The 22,115-nt window shown below is 41.7% G+C and overlaps 1 protein-coding gene across 4 annotated transcripts in view; it reads left to right on the top strand.

The window, feature by feature from the left end:
* The window catches only part of TASP1 (taspase 1), a 266,211-nt gene that overhangs the window by 107,681 nt on the left and 136,415 nt on the right, over nt 1-22,115 (top strand). For 3 of the 4 annotated variants that reach the window (XR_011248057.1, XM_069547121.1, XM_069547122.1), the window contains 2 exons: nt 5,229-5,348; nt 12,705-12,783. Coding sequence is in view for 2 of the 4 variants with exons in the window: in XM_069547121.1 (XP_069403222.1) it covers nt 5,229-5,348; nt 12,705-12,783 (199 nt within the window). In the remaining 2 variants the exon portion in view is untranslated. The remainder of the gene's footprint in view (nt 1-5,228; nt 5,349-12,704; nt 12,784-22,115) is intronic. The other variant, XR_011248058.1, reaches the window with a different exon arrangement.

The following is a 22,115-nucleotide window of genomic DNA, read 5'->3' as shown; positions in this document are numbered from 1 at the left end:
ATAGATACATCAGCTGTTGATTTGATTAAGGTAAAACAGTGAAACACACATAATCTTAAGTGTATAATTTGATGAATTTTGATATGTGTATTCATCCATGTAACAAGGTCTGACATTGCTACTATGCTAGAAAGTTTCTTTATATCCCTTCAGAGTCCACACCTCCCTCCCAAAACAACTATTTTTCTGATTCTTTTTCACCGTAGTTTTACCTGTTATAAATAAAACTTCAGACAATTGGGGTCATATGTTATGTACTGTGTTGTGGCCAGCATCTTTTACTCAACACACATCTAGAAAATTATCCATATAGTTGCACATATCACTAGTTCTTTTTTATTCCTGTGCGGTCTTCCACATTGCCGGTATCGCATCTTGTGTACCTATTCCCCTCTTGATAGACATTTGGATTATTTCCAGGTTTCGACTATTGCAGTTTGGCTAAGGTGTTATAAACATTTTTGACAAGTCTTTTGTCATATATATTTTGCTTTCTCTTGGGGTCAATAAGCTTCCCTCGTAGCTCAGTTGGTAAAGAATCTGCCTGCAATACAGGAGACCTGGGTTTGGTCCCTGGGTTGGGAAGATCCCCTGGAGAAGGAAACGGCAACCCACTCCAGTATTCTTGCCTGAGAAATGCCATGGACAGAGGAGCCTGGCGGGCCACAGCTCATGGAGTCACAAGGAGTCGGGCACGACTGAACAGACTAGCAGTTTCAGCTTCTCAGTTTGGGGTAAACACTTAGGGATATAGTTGCTGAGTCATAGCTAGGAGTGTATATTTAATTTAGAGCTAAATTTTTTTGAGTTAGAATTTTAAAATTGTGATTAATATTTATTACAGAAACACAAGAAGCCAAATTAGATATATTCATCATTATATTTTTAAACTGATTTTAAGTCATTGAGATGTATTCTATAAGTATTTTGATCAAATGAATGCAATTTAATAATCTAGTTAATATTATTTTAAGGAACTTGTTAGAATTATCTCTTTCTTAAATTCCTCAATTTTGATTTCAACTCCAGTATATCTTAGGTTGCTATTCTTAACCAGTCGTTATTATGAGTTCAAATTAAATACTATTAGACAACATACGAATAAGAATAAAAATGTTTTGTGGCTTCCAGATGGCTCAGTGGTAAAGAACGCACCTGCTGCCCGTGCTGGAGATGTGGGTTTGATCCTGGGGTCAGGAAGACCCCCTGGAGAAGGAAGTGGCAACTGTCTCCACTGTTCTTGCCTGGGAGAGCCCATAGACAGCAGAGCCTGGTGGGCTACAGTCCATGGGGTTCACAAAGAGTTGGACACAACTTAGCGACTAAACAACAGCAGCAACAGCAATGCTTCCATTGTAGTTCAGTCGTGTAATAATCTAAGTCATGAACATGTTTGTCTGATCTCTACCGTCACTTACACATGCTCATTCAGCATGTACACTGAGGCTCCCAAATGGTTCCGCTTTGAAGAAAACAATCCCATAGTACGTTATATGTAAGATTATCAAAAATACAAAACAAGACACTGAAATAGAACCGATGCATTTTCCACCTTTAATGTTGCAGCCCCAGAACTCTGTGTAGGAGTTCTGCCAGTTGGAAAACATTGTCCTTTGCTACTTTTGAGAGACTGGAATTTTTAGGTAATCCTCTGGAACTTTGTTATGATATGAATTTATAATTAAAGCTGTAATTCAGATATATTAAAGCCCCTTAAAAGCATGGTAAACATACTTTATTTTTATTTTGAGCTGAAAATGTTTCTGTTTACTTTTGGTGAATGATTTAGGGAATTAATAGCAAAGATTTCTACAAAATAAACTTTTTTTCTCTGTTGTAGATATGTTTGGCACTAATCTGTGTAGTGCTGCAAAGATTTTAATGTATATTTATTAAGCAAAGAATAAAGGATTATTTAAAAATAGACATCTTGACTGTAGCTTTACAGAAACATCATTTGTAGTATTGGACATCAGAAGGGGGATTTTCTTAAGAGAGAAGAGAAAAGTCATTGGGTATTCTTATATCCAAATTTTCCTTGGTTTCAGCCAAGCCAGACACATGAAAGCAGATAATTCTGGTTAAGTTCTCCTTTGTTTATACACAAGGCTGATATACTCGGAGCCCACGGAGGCCCTACTATTGCAGGGGACTGGTTTTAGGAGCCAGATGTGGAGCCCGGTCTAGGTTCCTGGGCCCAGATCTATCATTGCATCTTTAGGATGCTTGAAGGTGGGAAAGCTTTATGTTGCACTTACTGTGCGGAAGGTGTTAAGTCAGCTGTGCTTTTCAAGTGGAAGCTCAGGCCGATTATAATGCTACTCAGCAGCCTAACAAGGGTGCCTTGGGAAGACTTGATATCTTAAAAATAAAGTGTCTTTCTGTCTTTATTATTATATTAGGATAATCTCACCATACATCAGATTCAGGATGCACTTTTACACTCGAGATGTTATTCTTGTATTTTATCTGTTTGATACTTGAGTAATTCTGTACAGAAGAAACCCTGGAGGAGGAAATGGCAACCCACTCCAGTGTTCATGGGATTCTGTCCAAGAACCCCATGGACGGAGGAGCTTGGTAGGCTATGGCCCATAGGGTCACACAGAGTCGGACGTGACTGAAGCGGCTCAGCATGCATGCACTTGTGCATATACAGAAGAAAGACCACGTTAATGAGATAAGTAACTGATAGATGGTGTCTCTTGGCAGGTTTCAGAGTTAAAGTGCAGGTTAGAGACTTTGTTTTCATGTGGAAAGTATCTACGTTTTGTTCCAAGGGATTTATTAGTTTATATGTGGTACTTTATTTAATTCTTACAAAAACTATGTAATAGCCATATCCAATTTGGAGTGAGAAGAATGAAAACTTTTGACATTAAGTTCAACAGAGATGACTGGATCATTGGTTACTTGTAGAAAGTTTTATTTGTCTTTTCCATGACACATGGAATCTCCGTGTCAACTTTATACACATGTGTTTATTTCTGAACAAGAACTATAATTAAGCCATTGCTTTTAAATAACAATTTTATCAAATAATTAATGCAACTAGTGTATTTCAGTCAAGGAAATACTTGTCTGTGTGTATCTATGTGATGCATATATTTCTGAGTATTTATGGAGTGCAAGAATATAATAGTAGCTCTATATAATAACAGTCATTGTATGTTTTTTAAACTTTCTAAGATTTCTTTTCTATACAAACGAGCTCAGTGAAATTATTATAGCCAAAATACCTCTGTCTTTCATTCAATTTACCTGCACTTCATAAAAATGCTTAAATATTACTTCATCATCTTTCAGTTTCCATTTCAGTATGTGAAATCTATAAACGAATTCTTAAATATTTTATGAAGTAATTCTGATTTTTGCAGGTGTTGCAAGCCATTAGGAATATTTAGCTTAATTTGGAACAGAATTCTCTATCTTTTGCTTGATTTTTCATTTTTGAAAAACAGATTATAGTAAATCCATCGATGTATAATCCTTCCATGTCTTTGTACAGTAAGGTTCAAGGGATAAAAGTTAGTCATGATATCCTGGTTGAAATGCTGAGAATTATTTTTACAGATAATTCATATCGTTGTGTATATGTTATGTGTCCCCTCAGTAAAATTCTGTTTTATAGAATGTTTGAGTAGGATCAGCAGTCACGGTTAATAAAAAAGAACTAATAAAGAATACCTTTTCCTGACTTTGTTGTTGCTGTTTTTGAGGAAGGTTATTCTACAGTGCCTTTTTATTTGTATGAGAGTAGAGCCTGGTGGGCTGCAGTCCATGAGGTCTCTAAGAGTCGGACACGACTGAGCGACTTCACTTTCACTTTTCACTTTCATGCATTAGAGAAGGAAATGGCAACTCACTCCAGTGTTCTTGCCTGGAGAATCCCAGGGACAGGGGAGCCTGGTGGGCTGCCATCTCTGGGGTCGCACAGAGTCGGACACGACTGAAGTGACTTAGCAGCAGCAGCAGCAGTCTGTTTCTGAAAGAACCAGTAAGATGGATAAGATCATGTTTTAAAATACTTTGTAGTATGTTCATGGTGGTATGGTCATGGCGATATGCTGCCAATTGGTAATGGAACAAGACAGAGCTTAAATCTTTTATGCTGACATAATGTTGGTCTTAGGTGGTTTAAGTTTCTCCTTCAGCAGACTTGTGCCTATAAAATTATTTGGCTTAGAATGAGTACAGCAGACATTTGGCTGGTCATGACCTATGGGATAGTATCAGACCTTGTTTCTCAAAGTAGAGTCCATGGACCAGAAGTCTCTTTGAACATGGGGTTGTCCCTGACTCTGATACAGACTTGGGGGTATGGGTGAGGATGGTGTTCTCAGGTTCTAAGGCACCAGTGCCCAAGTTTAAAAATATATACCACCATGACCACAATGAACCTAAAGATCTATAATAGCCCTCCTTTAGTATACTAAAAAGGTAATTTTTCATGAAATTTTCTTCCCACTTCCTTTACTTCTGATTTTTATCCAGCAGTGTAAAGTTTGTCTGCCTTGCACAGGTGATCCAGAAATCTTCAAGGCAAGAGACAGCTGCTTGTGGTCAATATGTGTGAAATGCCTTAAGCATGTGAGGCCTGGAACAAGACCCAGAAACACAAAGATGGTTCCCAGGAATGTGCAGTTTTCTGCCATATGAGTGGCAACCATATTATTAACATAGCAGAGAAGGGAGTTTGCCATCAAGTATCTCACAAGGAAGAAATTTTAAAGAAAACTGTAGCATGATCTAGTTCAAGACTGAATGTCACTCTCTTCATTTATTGTGGTGAATATATTACTTTTAGAAATTTTTGCATAGTATTAAAAAAATACAAATAAGGACATTTATTAGTTCACTTATACCATAGAGCTTTTCCTCTACAGATTCTCAGTCGTGATCTGAATTCTTGAGATTAAGGTGATAGAGTGATATACTACAATTTATATTGTTGTTTTCTTCCTCCTTTTGAAAGGCATGTTAGGCTTCTTATTAGAGAAAAGCAACCAGACACCCTTGGCTCAGGATCTTTCACTGGAAAATAAGTTTTGACTTGAACCGGATTTAAGCGTCAACTTGATGATACATAATTTCAGGAGACTGCCGAATGTTCCAGCTAAGGATAAGCTCAGAATTTGCCGTATCATGATTGGCCTTGAAGTGCTGTGTGGTCACATCACTGTTGCACACTGTGCTTAGTGAATGCTCTGGCCCTTTTTGCTCCACAGGAGAACGACTCAGGCCCTTTGGACACAGTGGGTGCTGTGGTTGTGGACCACGAAGGGAATGTGGCAGCTGCCGTCTCTAGTGGAGGCCTGGCCTTGAAACATCCAGGGAGAGTTGGGCAGGTAAGGAACGCTGAGGTTTTTAAACTAGCCTCACAAGTTGAACGTAGAATTTTCTAGCTCACTAGTTTTTGAACCAGTAGAGACATTTTTTTTTTCTTTAGAAAAAACAAATGATATTGTTCTTAACAACTTAGGTAGTATGAATCATCAACTGCCTATTTAGGATCTTTTCTAAAATGAAAACCTACCGCAGAATACTAGGGTTCTTACTGATCTTTATAACCAAACAAACATAATCCTGTGTTTGACTACTTTCAATAGGCTGTGTCCTGGCCTGGGTATTTATCAGACATGTAATAAATGTGCAGTGAGTCCCATGTTCATTCTTTGTAAATGTCATTCTCTGTAGAAGTGAGCACCTCACTGTATGACTGCTTGCTTTTCAGGTGGGAAAATGGTTTCAGAGTTGCATTTTATATTTCCTCTATTCAAGGAACAGTAGCATTTTGACCCTAATCGTTTCTCTGATTAAGCATTTCAGCTGTTATATACTAACTGGTATTTCAAGTCACCGAACCATGATACTACTCAAGAAATCGAGGTATGAGGGAGGCTGAATTTATGTGCAACTGGCTTTTTTGCAAGCTCACTTGTACATCTTTACTCCCAACTCCCCATCTCTGGCCTTTAGCACTAAATTGAGAATGAAATTTAACAATCCATTTGATCTAATAATCTTTCTGAGTATATACCGATTTGGCACATTGCTTACTGGCTTAACAAATATTTGTTGAGAGAACAAACGAATTGGACGCCCTCACAGAGTCTGCTGGCTTCCCAAGTGGCGCTAGTGGTAAAGAACCCGCCTGCCAAAGCAGGAGATGCGAGAGATGCGGGTTTGATCCCTGGGTCAGGAAGGTCTCCTGGAGAAGGAGATGGCAACCTGCTCCTGTATTCTTGCCTGGAGAACGCCGTGGGCGGAGGAGCCTGGCGGATACAGACCATGAGTTGCACAGAGCTGAACACGGCTGGGTGTATAGCACAGCACGGCAGCACAGCACAGTCTGTTCAAGTGTGACAGTTGTGTGGGGCGTGTGTAAGCTCAGTGCTGGGATCTCACGTTGCCTCTGGAGCACCGCTTGGCATACCCTTTATGCTTTGTATCTCGTGTTTGAAGAAGAGTCCACGTCACAGTTGCTTTGGACACGGTGGGTAGCGAGTGCCCGGAGCAGAGTGATCTGATTCAGGGAGGACATCTTTGCAAAGCCCCTACTGATGTTCTGTGACCTGCCCTTTGTGGACAAAGCACTCATAGTGCTATGGTGGGAAGGGGAAGGGAGGAATAATTAATTTTGTGCTACTCTTTGCCTGCCGTGCAAGGGGATTTATGGGACATGTTACTCAACATGTGTAAATGCTTTGAACTCAGTATAAAAAGTCTTTGTCTGGTCATGATGTTTTTCCACATAATAAAGTCTTGTGTATTTGTCAAGTTTGGAATAGGAAAACCAAGCTTGGCATATCAGATCTGGATGCCTTGGTGGAGAAAGAGAGAGAAAAGCCAGCAGAGCCGCCTTCATCACATTGCCATTCCCATGACTTTTTCACTGGTTTTTGTTTGTTTTGGTTAGCAAAATAGCAACAAGAGAACCAAGGATAGTTCTGGACTACGTTAGCAGGACATTACACCCAGCAATCTTGAAGCTATTCTGCCACACTGCACATGGGGTTGTCTTGGAAAAAGAAATACTGTAAAGCTTACACGTACACACTTGAAAACTAAGAGAGTAAATCTTAAAAGTTCTCATCACAAGAAAAACAATTCTGTGACTGTGTATGCTGACAGAAGTTAATGGATGTTAACTGATCATTTTGCATTCTATGCAAATATTGAATTATTAGTCTGTATACCTGAAACTAATAAAATATGTGTCAGTTGTACCTCAGTTTTTAAAAAAAACCTTACATATTAATTTGCCCCACCTGACTGGTTTATGAATGTACAGTTTGTGAGGGCTGAAAAATCAGGAAATGGTGTGAAGGAGAGGGTAAAGTTGCTTACATGGAAAGCAGTTGCTTAATTGGGTTATATTACTCAGATAGAAGAGAGGCAACAAGCCTGGAAACATGGAAGGATCTTATGAGAGGTACAGGGCTGTCCTTCTAGACAAGCACAATAGAATGAAACAAAATACATAAGCAAACTGTCTTTGAAAAGCAAAGACTCATATTTTAAAAAATGTGCTAAAACTAGGTATTCCTATATACATTTTAAATGCACAAAAAACTTCTAAATTTTAGCATATTGCACATTTTTCCCTGCTCTAGATATAACAGTTCAGATGCTAAAGTGGCAATTTGAAAGAAAACTTCATTTGCTTCCTTCAGTTCAGTTCTGTTCAGTTCAGTCACTCAGTCGTGTCTGACTCTTTGCGACCCCATGAATCGCAGCACGCCAGGCCTCCCTGTCCATCACCAACTCCTGGAGTGCACTCAGACTCGCATCCATCGAGTCAGTGATGCCATCCAGCCATCTCATCCTCTGTCGTCCCCTTCTCCTCCTGCCCCCAATCCCTCCCAGCATCAGAGTCTTTTCCAATGAGTCAACTCTTTGCATGAGGTGGCCAAAGTACTGGAGTTTCAGCTTTAGCATCATTTCTTCCAAAGAAATCCCAGGACTGATCTCCTTCAGAATGGACTGGTTGGATCTCCTTGCAGTCCAAGGGACTCTCAAGAGTCTTCTCCAACACCACAGTTCAAAAGCATCAGTTCTTTGGCGCTCAGCTTTCTTTATAGTCCAACTCTCAAATCCATACATGACCACTGGAAAAAACATAGCCTTGACTAGACAGACCTTTGTTGGCAAAGTAATGTCTCTGCTTTTGAATATGCTATCTAGGTTGGTCATAACTTTTCTTCCAAGGAGTAGGCATCTTTTAATTTCATGGCTGCAATCACCATCTGCAGTGATTTTGAAGCCCCCCAAAATAAAGTCTGACACTGTTTCCCCATCTATTTCCCATGAAGTGATGGGACCAGATGCCATGATCTTCATTTTCTGAATGTTGAGCTTTAAGCCAACTTTTTCGCTCTCCTCTTTCACTTTCATCAAGAGGCTTTTTAGCTCCTCTTCACTTTCTGCCATAAAGGTGGTTTCATCTGCATATCTGAGGTTCTTGATATTTCTCCTGGCAATCTTGATTCCAGCTTGTGCTTCTTCCAGCCCAGCTTTTCTCATGATGTAATCTGCATTTAAGTTAAATAAGCAGGGTGACAATATACAGCCTTGACATATTCCTTTTCCTTTTGGAACCAGTCGGTTGTTCCATGTCCAGTTCTAACTCTTGCTTCCTGACCTGCATATAGGTTTCTCAAGAGGCAGGTCAGGTGGTGTGGTATTCCCGTCTCTTCAGAATTTTCCACAGTTTATTGTGATCCACACAGTCAAAGGCTTTGGCATAGTCAATACAGCAGAAATAGATGTTTTTCTGGAACTCTCTTGCTTTTTCCATGATCCAGTGGATGTTGGCAATTTGATCTCTGGTTCCTCTGCCTTTTCTAAAACCAGCTTGAACATCTGGAAGTTCATGGTTCACGTATTGCTGAAGCCTGGCTTGGAGAATTTTGAGCATTGCTTTACTAGTGTGTGAGATGAGTGCAATTGTGTGGTAGTTTGAGCATTCTTTGGCATTGCCTTTCTTTGGGATTGGAATGAAAACTGACCTTTTCCAGTCCTGTGGCCACTGCTGAGTTTTCCAAATTTGCTGGCATATTGAGTGCAGCACTTTCACAGCATCATCTTTCAGGATTTGAAATAGCTCAGGTGGAATTCTATCACCTCAACTAGCTTTGTTCGTGGTGATGCTTTCTAAAGCCCACTTGACTTCACATTCTAGGATGTCTGGCTCTAGGTGAGTGATCACACCATCATGATTATCTTGGTCGTGAAGATCATTTTTGTATAGTTCTGTGTATTCTTGCCACCTCTTCTTAATATCTTCTGGTTCTGTTAGGTCCATACCATTTCTGTCCTTTATCGAGCCCATCTTTGTGTGAAATGTTCCCTTGGTATCTCTAATTTTCTTGAAGAGATCTCTAGTCTTTCCTATTCTGTTGTTTGCCTATTTCTTTGCATTGATGGCTGAGGAGGCTGAGGATGGCTTTCTTATTTCTTCTTCTACTCTTTGGAACTCTGCATTCAGATGCTTATCTCTTTCCTTTTCTCCTTTGCTTTTCGCTTCTCTTCTTTTCACAGCTATTTGCTTCCTTATCTTACAATAATTAGAATTTGCACATGTGACATGAAATGGAATTATTCTGTTCTACTGTCCTCCAAACTCTACCTGACCCACATGAAAACAGGTGGTTGAGTTTAGGGGTTGAGTGTGGATTTGGGAATAAAGTGTAAACTTTATTCTAACCTCACCTCTCCACTTACCAGTCCCCTCACGTGGACTGGTTACTCAACACCTGAAGTTCTATTTTCCACAATTGTAAAATGGGGATAAATAGCTACCTCACAAAGTTCTAGAAGATTAAATGACACTGTGCATTTCAGTCGCTTATCACAGTCCCTCCTAATAATGTGGCAGTTGCTATTTGTTAATTGCTGGTGGTGTGGAGGAAGTGTGTTAATTCCCGTGATCCTACAGCACTGTGAAGTGCGTGTTACTATATCCTTATTTTGTAAAAAAGGAAACAAAGACCCAGAGAAGAGTAAATGATAATTATTTAATTATTTATCATAATTATATATCATCATTTGCATGACCTGCTTTTACTGCATGATAGTAGCTTTGATAACATTTTACTACTAAAAAGAAAGAAGCTTTTTGTTTTTAAAGGTCTGCTTAAGTTTGTTGTGTTTTATCTAACAGAGTGGATAGGAGAGGGACAGTCTCTGATTCTTTTCTCTTACCTGTCACTGTCTCAGCCCAGCCTGTTTCAGAAAATGAAGAAGGGAGATAACTTTAGGTCATGAAATTGAGGAGAGGTAGCATAAAGGAAATTTGCTGAGAAAGGAGACCAAGAGTAAGAATAAGCGTTCTTTCATGACCTCCACTGGGAGTGTCCTTGTGGTCTTATTTACTATTTTTTGGGTGTAGAACTCCAGGTCAAGATACTTGTGGGAAATGAAAAGGGCAGTGGACTAATATCCAGGGTTTTCAGTGAGGGAAGGTTGGGCCCTTTCCCTGAGGCCGCATGTTCTCTGAGGCTCTGGCTGACCCAGCACCCATCCTAGGTAGGGCCAGTTGAATGGCTTCAGCCTACAGGCTTGCCATTTTCCCGTGAAGTCTGTGAGCTGAATCCCTTCTGAAGGACTTTGCGTTGCCACCCTCACGCAGCTGTCCTGTTTATTTCGGAAGCTTGGTGCTTTCAAAGGCAGCGGCAGGCTTCCTACTGCCGGCCGTACGAGGGCTGCTGCGCTCAGCCCCTGTGTTTGCTTGTGAGAGGGGCCTTGCCAGTGGCCGTGACGGGTGGCACCTGGGCCACACGGGCACGGCCAGGCCCCATCTCCCTTACCCTGGGCCTAGAGTCCGCTCTCAAGGAGGGCCATTAGGGAAGTGCGGTGGGCGTGTGCGTCTCAGCGTCTTGCGGAACAGCTCACAGATTCCCTGGTGGCTCAGCTGGTAAAGAGTCCGCCTGCAGTGCAGGCCTGGGCTTGATCCCTGGGTTGGGAAGATCCCCTGGAGATGGGAACTGCTAACCCACTTAAGTATTCTGGCCTGGAGAATTCCATGGACTGTATAGTCAATGGGGTCGCATAGATTTAGCCACGACCGAGAGACTTTCACTTTCGCAGATTCTTTGAGAGAGAAAAGAGGAATCAGGGCATTAGAAAAGGCAAATTTGGAGAACTCTTAGGGGGAGGTTAAAGTATTTCCGGAGAGTAGACCCAGGATTGGTGGGTGGAAGTTATGAGAAGGTGGATATTCGTTAAAGCAATCAAAGGAAGAGCTGCTCACCAATGAAAAGGGCCCAAAAGGGGTATATGTTCCCACATGAAGTGGTGAAGTTCTCAGTATCAGAAGTGCCTGGACTGTTTCCTGAAAACCCCTGTTCTACGTAGAATATTGGAGCAAATTAATTCTGAAGTCCTTGTAAAAGGAATAAACCATCATAGAAAGTTGAAATCTGTCTGGTTACCATTCTGTGTTAGCTTCCACCCCTCACAAATAAGCTCCTAGAATATAGCAGTCCTATTTTTGTGGGAGTACCTTTTTCCTTCATCAGTTCACTGAGAATACTGAATATATTGTAGGATTTTTTTTTTTTTAACACTGAATGTTTCAGAGTTTTTCTGTAATAGTTCTTAAAATTCAGTGTTTTGGAGTTTTTTTCTGTAATAGTTCTTATCTTTTTTTAAAAATTCTTTCTTTCTAACCTTTGCAGTAAATTCCACGTGTTGCTGTGCCAATGTTTATTTAGCCATTTCTTTTACCACTAGTATTTTGTTCTTATCAAACAGGTAATCATAAACATTCTTGACCACCCCTCCTTGTATTTCTCTGCAATAACCATCTAAGGGTTTTTTGAATTCTGCTTCTAACTAAGGAGTAGAAAAGTTATCAATTATGATTCCCCCTTGCAAAGGCAGAGAAATCATAGTAGATATTGAAAAGGTGAATCCAGACATTCTGGGTGGCACACTTGGAAACAAATAGGAATGATTATCACACACTTTTATAAAACCACGGTAGCTTATTGTGTTCCTGGTGGTTTCAGACACAAATTTATTCTGCCACCTCGCAGAGCGATTAGCTTGAGCAGGCCTTTTTGTCGCCCCTCTTTCTATCTGGCAGAATCGAGAACAGTGGTGAGCATATACTGGGCCCTTTGGTGCATAACAGTTGGATTTCCTCTTGTTCTATCCTGAAGGAGGAGGGGAAAGGCACTAAAGCCTGAAGCAGGGCTTGCTGGAGGGTGGCAGGGAGGCCACCTGAATTCCAGGCCCCTAGCGTCCTGGTTAACAGTGCTGGTCCCCGAGCCAGCCCCCAGACTATCAGGGATATAGCTGGGGACCCACGGTCATTATGCTCCCCAAGTAATCTGACTGACACACACCTGGTCTGAGAGGCTACTCCAGAGGTCCAGAAGGACCACACTCGACAAGCCTACAGCAGAGGGAAGATTTTTTCTGGGAAGGAAGAAATTACTGTTGATAAGATTAAGAATTTTTTTTTCTCTTTTCTGAAAATTTTAGATTAATCCTTAGCTGAAAACAGTTTTGATAGTGTTAGGACCATTGTCTGGGTAGGTCTTACTCAACCTCTGGTTATCACGTGTGTGCTATGCATCACTATTAGATGAAGCTTTATTAGATGGGTGTGATTTCTGTCTTCTGTTGAAAGCTAGCAATTATGTATAATATTCTTAAAATGCCGTATTTATATTTATCTACCTTTTTTCCCCCAGGCTGCTCTTTATGGATGTGGCTGCTGGGCTGAAAATACTGGAGCTCATAATCCCTACTCCACAGCTGTGAGTACCTCAGGTATTTGCTGCTTTCATGACCATTTTTCATTACCTCAACCTCGTAGGTCATTTATTGATTGAAAACAGTGTTTTTATGTAAACACAAAATATGTACTAAGACACCTCATGAACCAGAAAATTGATGCTTGAAAGATCTTCAATACTTAGGAATTTTTGAGAATTGTTTTACAACATAAGTATCACAGTGTAAATGGTTTGCTGACATTTTCAATACAACTTTGGGGTTAACTAAAATTTAATTATATTTTTCATGGATTTTTTTCCCCTAATGACTCATGATAGTGCCAAATCTGGGTCAAAATGATATAAAAGTAGCAAGGCATTTAAAAGACTAAAAGGTCGTTTCTTGAGTAAAATGTTGACATAAATCTTACAAGGTGTATTTCAAAATGTATATCATGGCATATACTTTTGATAAAAGGTAGGTCCTCTTTTTGTATTTGTATTAGAAGAGTCTTTATCATTCAGAAATGTGTGTGTGTGTGTGTCTTGGGAGAGTGGATTTGGGTGGGCAGAATAGTTGTTGTCTAGATCTAGGTTTTCATATGCTTGTGCCAGATGTACTTGAAGCTCATGATGTGGTTGATATGTGTGGTTGACATAATAATATTGGTTCACCCGCTTTGCCGTGACATCTCTCAAGTCTGAATCCTAGGACTTTGTGCCGGATATCCTCAGGCTTTCTCAGGAGGGTGGGTGGGTATGGCCGCCCTTCCTTCCTTTCTCTCTCTGGTTTCTTCTGCATTGTTTTCTGCCCCGCCACACTGCCCAGCCACCCAGTCCAGTCGCCGTCCTCTCCTGCTTACTCCTGCCTCTCTGGGGTCCCTACTGCTAGTGTAGATCCTGGACCTCTCCTGGTTTGTCCCGCTCCCTTGGCCTGCTCCGTCTTCTTCCCACTGCTAGTAGCCCCAGGCGGGGGCCTCTGCCAGCCTTTCCTCGTCTCACTGTGGGCTTCCTCTCGGTGATCTGGTGCTGTCTCAGTGGTTATCTCTTAGAGTGCTGGTTTCTATGTCCATCCCCACTCTGGGCTTCATGCTTGAAGTCCGCCTTAGTTCTTTCTGCCTTCCTGTTGGACACATCCCTGTGGGTATCATGTATGCACATGAGGTTCAGCAGCACAAATAAACACCTTTTTTTCCTTATTCCCACACTGTGGCCACCTTTCTCCTGTATTCTCTGCCTCTCTTATTGCCATCACTATTTTGGGCTTCCCTGGTGGCTCAGCTGGTAAAGAATCCACCTGCAGTATGGGAGACCTGGGTTCAACCCCTGAGTTGGGAACATCCCCTAGAGAAGAGAATGGCTCCCCACTCCAGTATTCTGGCCTGGAGAATTCCATGGACTGTATAGTTCACAGGGTGGCAAAGAGTTAGACGTGACTGAGTGACTTTCACTTTCCGTAACCTATTTAATCAGACTTGAATTCTTGGCACCATTCTCAAACTTGTATCTTCTTTCCATTTCTTCTGACCTGACCCTGTTAGTTCAGACCCCTCAACTGCCTACCTGTTGTAACAGCTTCGTGACCTTGATCCTTTTCTTGCATTGGTGGAAATATTTGATTTTGAGCCACTGAGGTGAAGTCCAAACACAAATTAATGTTGAATCTGAATCATGCTAATATAATAGACCAAAAATTGTTTTCTAATTTGAAAAGATGAGCACAAGGTAATAATATGAGTTAATTTTTAATTTAATATTGCTGGCACATGAAAATCTTTACACATAGTACTTAGGAATTAGCGAACTGAATTAATGCATAATTATATATGCATAATTAAATATGGCCCATGTCTATGGAAAATTGTGGTATTTGAATAAATAGAAGTCTAAAACAGATGATTCATTGTTTCCATTTTCTTTAGAAGTATCAGTTGGTATCATGTGTGGTGTTGACTTTATTTTTGGTCAATATGTAGTTCAACAAGTTGGTTTGTTGCTTTTTAAATGTTACTCCTATGTCTGCATGTTCAGTTCAGTTCAGTCGCTCAGTTGTGTCCGACTCTTTGTGACCCCATGAATCGCAGCACGCCAGGCCTCCCTGTCTATCACCAACTCCCGGAGTTCACTCAGACTCGCGTCCATTGAGTCAGTGATGCCATCCAGCCATCTCATCCTCTGTCGTCCCCTTCTCCTCCTGCCCCCGATCCCTCCCAGCATGTTAGGAGACCTGAATTCTACTTTAAGCTGGAATTCTGAGAGCCTGCTTGACTGTGTCACTTTGGAAAAGAAATTCAGTCTCCTTGGGGTTGTCCATCTCCCTTCTTTTTTGAATTGGTGATGTGAAAGTTGGAATAGGAGTGTACTTTATGGGTTTCATTCTATTAACTAGAATGCAGTAGGGGGGTAAGCTTAAATTGTAAAAATAAGGTCTTTCACCCTTCCCCTTGAATATTTCCTTATTTGCCCATCTCATATCCACTGAAGATAGTTTTATATGATTAAAGATAACTTTAGGTTTCTAGTCCAAGATATTTAGTGTAGATGTTTAGCTTTGATGCCCAGCCTATCATGTTATAGTCTTCTTAAGTTTAAGGACTAAGATCTTAATGACCCAGATAACCATGATGTTATGGTTATTCATCTAGAGACATCCTGGAATGTGAAGTCAAGTGGGTCTTAGGAAGCATCACTATGAACAAAGCTAGTGGACGTGATGGAATTCCCACTGAGCTATCTCAACTCCTAAAAGATGATGCTGTTAAAGTGCCACACTCAATATGCTAACAAATTTGGAAAACTCAGCAGTGGCCACAGGACTGGAAAAGGTCAGTTTTCAGTTCAATTCCAAAGAACAACAATGCCAAAGAATGCTCAAACTACCACACAATTGCACTCATTTCACATGCTAGCAAAGTAATGCTTAAAATTCTCCAAGCCAACAGTATGTGAAATAAGTATTTCCAGATGTTCAAGGTGAATTTAGAAAAGGCAGAGGAACCAGAGATCAAATTGCCAACATCTGTTGGATCGTCGAAAAAGCAAGAGAGTTCCAGAAAAACATCTTCTTCTGCTCCATTGACTACACTAAAGCCTTTGACTGTGTGGATCACAACAAACTGTGGAAAATTCTTCAAAAGATGGGAATACCAGACCGCCTTACTTGCCTCCTGAGAAACCTGTGTGCAGGTCAAGAAGCAACAGGTAGAACCAGATATGGAACAATGGGCTGGTTCCAAATTGGGAAAGGAAAAAGTCAGGCTGTATATTGTCACTCTACTTATTTAACTTCTATGCAGAGTACATTATGTGAAATGTCAGGTGATGAAGCACACGCTGGAATCAAGATTGCCAGAAGTAGTATCAATAACCTCAGATATGTAGATGACACCACCCTTATGGCAGAAAACGAAGAGGAACTAAAGAGCCTCTTGATGAAAGTGAAAGAGGAGAGTGAAAAAGCTGGCTTAAAACTCAACATTCAAAAAATAAAGATCATGGCATTCAGTCCCATCACTTCTTGGCAAATAAGTGGGGAAACAATGGAAACAGTGACAGAACTTATTTTTTGGGGCTCCAAAATCACTGCAGATGGTGACTGTAGCCATGAAATTGAATGACACCTGCTCCTCGGAAGAAAAGCTATGACCAACCTAGACAGCATATTAAAAAGCAGAGACATTACTTTGCTGACAAGGGTTTAGTCAAAGCTATGGTTTTTCCAGTAATCATGTATGGATGTGATAGTTGGACCATGAAGAAAGCTGAGTGCCGAAGAATTGATGCTTTTGAACTGTAGTATTGGAGAAGACTCCTGAGAGTCCCTTGGACTGCAAGGAGATCAAATCAGTCAGTCATAAAGGAGATCAGTCCTGCATATTCATTGGAAGGACTGATGCTGAAGTTGAAGCTCCAGTACTTTGGCCACTTGATGCAAAGAGCTGACTCATTAGAAAAGACCCTGATTCTGGGAAAGATTGAGGGCAGGAGGAGAAGGGGACGACTGAGAATGAGATGGTTGAATGGCATCACTGACTCAATGGACATGAGTATGAGCAAGCTCCAGGGGATGGTGAAGGACAGGGAAGCCTGGAGTAGTGCAGTCAGTGGGATCACCAAGAATCAGACATGACTGAGGGACTGAACAACAAGTCATCAGCCAACAGAACATGAGGATAATAGAGCAGGTCTCCAGTTCTTTCCATCTGTGATTGCTTCACTCTTGTTTCTCCTGGGGCTGTTGCTATGAGGTTGACAACGGAAACACATGGCAGAGTTGGCTGAGTAAGTCGGAAGAAAGGTGGAACACAGAATTTTGCAATTTTTTTGGTCCAAAAGAAAAAAAAAAAGGACATATGCCTTGCAGAAAATCCAGAGACCTGGCCTACATTTTAGTTTTATAGTTCTTGGTAGATGATTATTGAAAGACAGAGGGAAGATAGCTAGTTATGGTTAAAGTAGGGCTCTCCTAAGGCCAGACAGGTGATGTGGTTATTAGCCTGAGGGATAAACTCCAGCATCTTGTGGGGAAGAAGTTAGAGGGCAGGAGCTCACCTTGCAAACCCTGACTAACGTTCTGGCGTCTTGGAAATTTGCTGAGCTTGAGAGGGAGGAAAGGAAATATGTAGGTTCTTGTTCAGATTCTTGATTCACTGGCTGAGACATCCTAGCAAGTAGTTATTTATACAACACGAATAGTATTATCTTAATATCCATGAGGATTTAATGAGCTGACCTATGAGCTCTAGAACGTATTCATCTTGCATAACTGAACCTTGTGAATTTTGAATGGCAACTCTCCATTTTCCTCTTCCATGAACTCTGGCGGTCACTGTTTTACTCTCTGCTTCTGTGAGTCTGACTATTTTAGGTACCTTATCTAAGTGGAATCGTGCAAAGTCTGTCCTTCTGTGACTGGCTTATTTCACTGAGCATAATGTCTTCTGGGTTCATCAGTGTTATTGTGTGTGGCAGGATTTCCTTCTTTTTAAAGGCTGAATAATATTCTTATATGAATAAACCGCATTTTCTTTACTTGCTCCAAGGACATTTAGGTTGTTTCCACATCCTGGCTGTTGTGAATAATGATGCAGCTAATGTGGGCGTGTGGATACCTCTTTGAGATCTTGATTTCAATTCTTTTGGATAAATACCCAGAAGTGGAACTGCTGGGTCCTGGGATAGTCCCATTTAGCTTTTTGAGGAACCTCCATACTGTTTTCTATAGCAGCTGAACCATTTTACGTTCCTACCTCCTATATATGAGAGTTCACGTATCTCGGCATCCTCACCAGCATTTGTCTCTTGTCTTTTTGGTAATATCCATTTTAACAAGTGTGAGGTGATATCTTGTGGTTTTCTGTTGCACTTCCCAGACGATTAATGATATTGAACACTTTTTCATGTACCTGTTGACCATTTCTGTGTCTTTGGAGAAATGTCAAAGTCCTTTGCCCATGTTTTGATATTGATCTTGTGTTTTTTTTTTCCCCCCTGCTATTGAGTTGTAGGAGATCCTTGTCTATTTTGGATATTAATACCTTGTCAGTTATGTGGTTTGTAAGTATTTCCACCCATTCCGTAAGTGTCCTCTTCGTATTGTTGGTTATTGCCTTAGCTGTGTTGAAGCTTTTTAGATTGACATAGACCTCCTTGTCTGTTTTTGCTTTTGTTGCCTGTACATTTACCATAATATCCTAGAACAAAATATGCCCATGTAAGACACTTACACTAGAGGGGAGAAGACTGCCAGTTTTATTATGGCACACGGCTTTGTCGTCACTTAACACATGGCTATCTATTACTTCACAAGTATTGAATTGGGGGTGTTCTCCCAACAAGAAATATTTGCTTCCCTGATAACAAGGTCGTGCTTCTTTGCCATTTCCATGCATTCCTATTTATGTAATCACTTTTTGTTTGAATTCTGTATCAGACTGTAATCCTTTTGAAGACATTGAAAATGGCAGTTAAACTCAACACATGGAGTTCCAACATGGAATGCAACTCAGCAGAAGGGTCAGCAAGGGTTAGCAGATGGGAGCAGCTGACCTCCAGAGGCAGAGCTGGCTGTGTCCCAGCTGCTGCCTGCCGCAGAGCCGTGGGAAGATGCCGTCAACTGCAGTGTACCTCCTGATTTCTGAAAATTTTAGATGGGAAAAAAGAGTGTGCCCTTCTTTTATTCTCAGCATTTTTTTGTGAAAATAAATAGTTTGAAGCTTCCTTTAAGCAGTGGCGTAAGCTCTTGAGAAGGGGCTCTGTGAGTATATTTGTGTTTCCTGAGTGCCTGGCACAGGGCTTTGCACTTAGTAAATGCTTCGTAGACAAAATTAAAAAATGTGTGTGTATGGGCAACAGTATTATAATCATCAGCCTTGTTAAGAGACTGGAACATAATTATTCCAGCCAATAAAAAGAAAGGATAGTTATGTAATGTGGTAGAGGTGCTAATTATTGCATGATGGCAATCATATTACAGGAAATAAATGTATGAAATTAACATGTTGTACACCTTAAATGTATACAATGTTACATGTCAATTATATTTCACTGAAAAAGAGAGAAATGTGTATGTGATTCTTCCCTCTCGTAGAAGGATTCTAAGATTATCCACCATGAAATTTCCTTAAATAGCATTTTTAAATTTGATTTAATTTGCCAGAATCGGATTCACACATAATTTTTCAGTAACACATCGGATGTGTAATATAAGATACATCTGTGGTCTTTCTCTGGCTATGGAAAGGAAGAGCAGATCGAGGATTAGAAGATCAGAAGGAGGGAAAAAGCAAGAGATTAAGTTTATGCTCTGGCTGACCTTAACATTGGTCTTCTGTTACTTGTCTGTGCCATCTGGTTTTTTTCTTAAAGAGAAATAGCAAGTCCGGGGGTTTTGTGGCAGCTGACTAGCGATCAGGAGACAGCAGCTGCAGTCTCCCTTTTCTGGTCTTCTGTCACGAAGAACAGTCTGCTGCCCGAGAGGAACCCTGGTGATTTCTGACTTTCTGGGTTCTTCGATTTTCCTGGTCTTAGCTGTTTCAGAAATCAGAGGGTGGTGAGGGTGTGGCCCTGGCTTGTTAAGAGTAGGTTCAAAGATGGATGGGATAAAAAAATGTGAAGAATGAGACCAGGCTGCTGCTTTGGTATTAATATTTCTCAGCCAGTGATTGGAGCCTCTTCTGCAAGGGTGGGCAAGTACGTCAGTATGCCACCTCTTCTCGACTCTTTCTCCTAACCAGCAGCCGCAGGTCTGCCTCTGCCCCTCTGTGGGAGGTTTCCTGTGCATCTGTGCTTCCCAGATACTTTGTCAGGAGGGCACAGGGCTGGCTTCTCTCTGAGGGTGGAGCCCCAAGAGCCAGTGGGACCTTACTGCTGAGACATCTACATGTGTCCTGGAGTTTGTGGTTTCTGTGGCCCAGGAGGGATGGGGAGGCAGGCAGGAGTCCATGCTTCTGTTTCCTTCTCAGGAGTATCTGTTATTTCTCTTTCATGCTCTGTCTGTCACAAGCGCTTTTGGCGGCTCAGTCTCTTGGTTATCATGAATAAAAGCCCTGTTCTACTCTGGACCCTGGGTGCAGATCACCTAGGGGTCCAGCCTCCTTTCCAACTCTTTCCCCTATTTTGTAGCAGCCTTTAAAGGTGAATCTTCAAGGAGTTGCCTGAATTTCATGTCTGTTATTTTACTTAGTCTTTTCCACTCACTGAACCTTTTTTTTTTTTTTTTTTTGGTAACTCTTTCTTTCTTTTTGGCTGTGCTGAGTCTTCACTGCTGAGCAGGCTTTTCTTTAGTTGCAGTAAACGAGGGCTCCTCTCTACTTGCAGCGTGTAGGCTTCTCATTGAGGTGGCTTCTCTCACTGTGGAGCACAGGCTCAGTAGTTGTGGCTCATGGGCTATGTTGTTGCATGGCATGTGGGAACTGCTCGGATCAGGGATGGAAGCCGTGTCTCCTGCGTTGGCAGGTGAATTGTCCGCCACTGAGCCAGCAGGGAAGTCCACTCATTGACTCTCGTATATACTTTAGTTTGGCCTCTTCTTCCCTTCTACCAGTCTGCTCTTGTTAAGATTTTTAGTCACCTCCAAAGCCCAGTAGTCATCCGTTAGTCTTGTAGCAGTGTGTCACAGAGTTGCTTGAATGACTTGCTCCCGGGAAAATCCTATTTTTGATAGATTTCCAGAGCATCCAACACGAATGGTTTTCTTCCCACCTCACTGGGTACTATTCTCCGCCTCCTTCGTTATTGTTTCTCATCTCCCTGACCTCTCAGTGACCCGAGGCCTAGCCCTCTACCTTTTCTGTGTCTTTGAATACTCGCTGCCTCGGTGTTCTCATCCAGTCCAATGGCTAAGTACCATATATATGCTGACTCCCACCTTTTAATCTCTACCTTGGGCCTCTTCCCAGAACTTGGTTTTTTAACTGCTTCTCAAAGCCCCCACCTGTGTGTGTAAATAGGCAACTCAGTTCAGTTCAGTTCAGTCGCTTAGTCATATCTGACTCTTGCGACCCCATGAACTGCAGCACGCCAGGCCTCCCTATCCATTACCAACTCCCAGACTTTATCCAAACTCATGTCCATTGAGTCGGTGATGCCATCTGACCATCTCATCCTCAGTCGTCCCCTTCTCCTCCTGCCTTCAGTCTTTCCCAGCATCAGGGTCTTTTCCAATGAGTCAGCTCTTCACATCAGGTGGCCAAATTAGTGGAGCTTCAGCTTCAGCATTGGTCCTCCTAATGAATAGCTCATCCAACTGTGAGCTCTTGATGTTGCCCTTCCCTCCCCTACCTGCTGCTCCACACAGCTAAGGGCACCTGTAGCCTCCCATTATGTCAGGCCAAAATCTTGGAGTCATGTCTGACCCTCTCTTCTTTTATCTCACCCATGTCCACTCCAGCAACAAACCCTCTCTACTCTCCTCTCTGCTGCTGCTAAGTCACTTCAGTTGTGTCCGACTTTGTCCGACCACATAGACGGCAGCCCACCAGGCTCCCCCATCCCTGAGATTCCCCAGGCAAGAACACTGGAGTGGGTTGCCATTTCCTTCTCCAATGCATGAAAGTGAAAAGGGAAAGTGAAGTCGCTCAGTTGTGTCCAACCCTCAGCTACCCCATGGACTGCAGCCTTCCAGGCTCCTCCATCCATGGGATTTTCCAGGCAAGAGTACTGGAGTGGGGTGCCATTGCCTTCTCCGACTCTCCTCTCTAAGTGTATTTAAAATCCAGCCACTTCATAACACGCTGGCTGCCATCAGCAGCTTCAGATGCTGTCGTCTCTGATCTGGGTTGTTGCAGGAGTGCCCAGCTGGCCCCTTGTTTTCTGCTCCTTTTCCCCTTTATTCAGTTCTCAGCAACTCCTCAAGCAGTTGATGTTTAAACCTAACTCAAATCGTGT

This window comes from Ovis canadensis, chromosome 13, assembly GCF_042477335.2.
Source record: "Ovis canadensis isolate MfBH-ARS-UI-01 breed Bighorn chromosome 13, ARS-UI_OviCan_v2, whole genome shotgun sequence".
Classification (NCBI taxonomy): Eukaryota; Metazoa; Chordata; class Mammalia; order Artiodactyla; family Bovidae; genus Ovis; species Ovis canadensis.
Note: the sequence above shows the minus strand (reverse complement) of the source record. Positions and strands in the feature narration are given on the sequence as shown.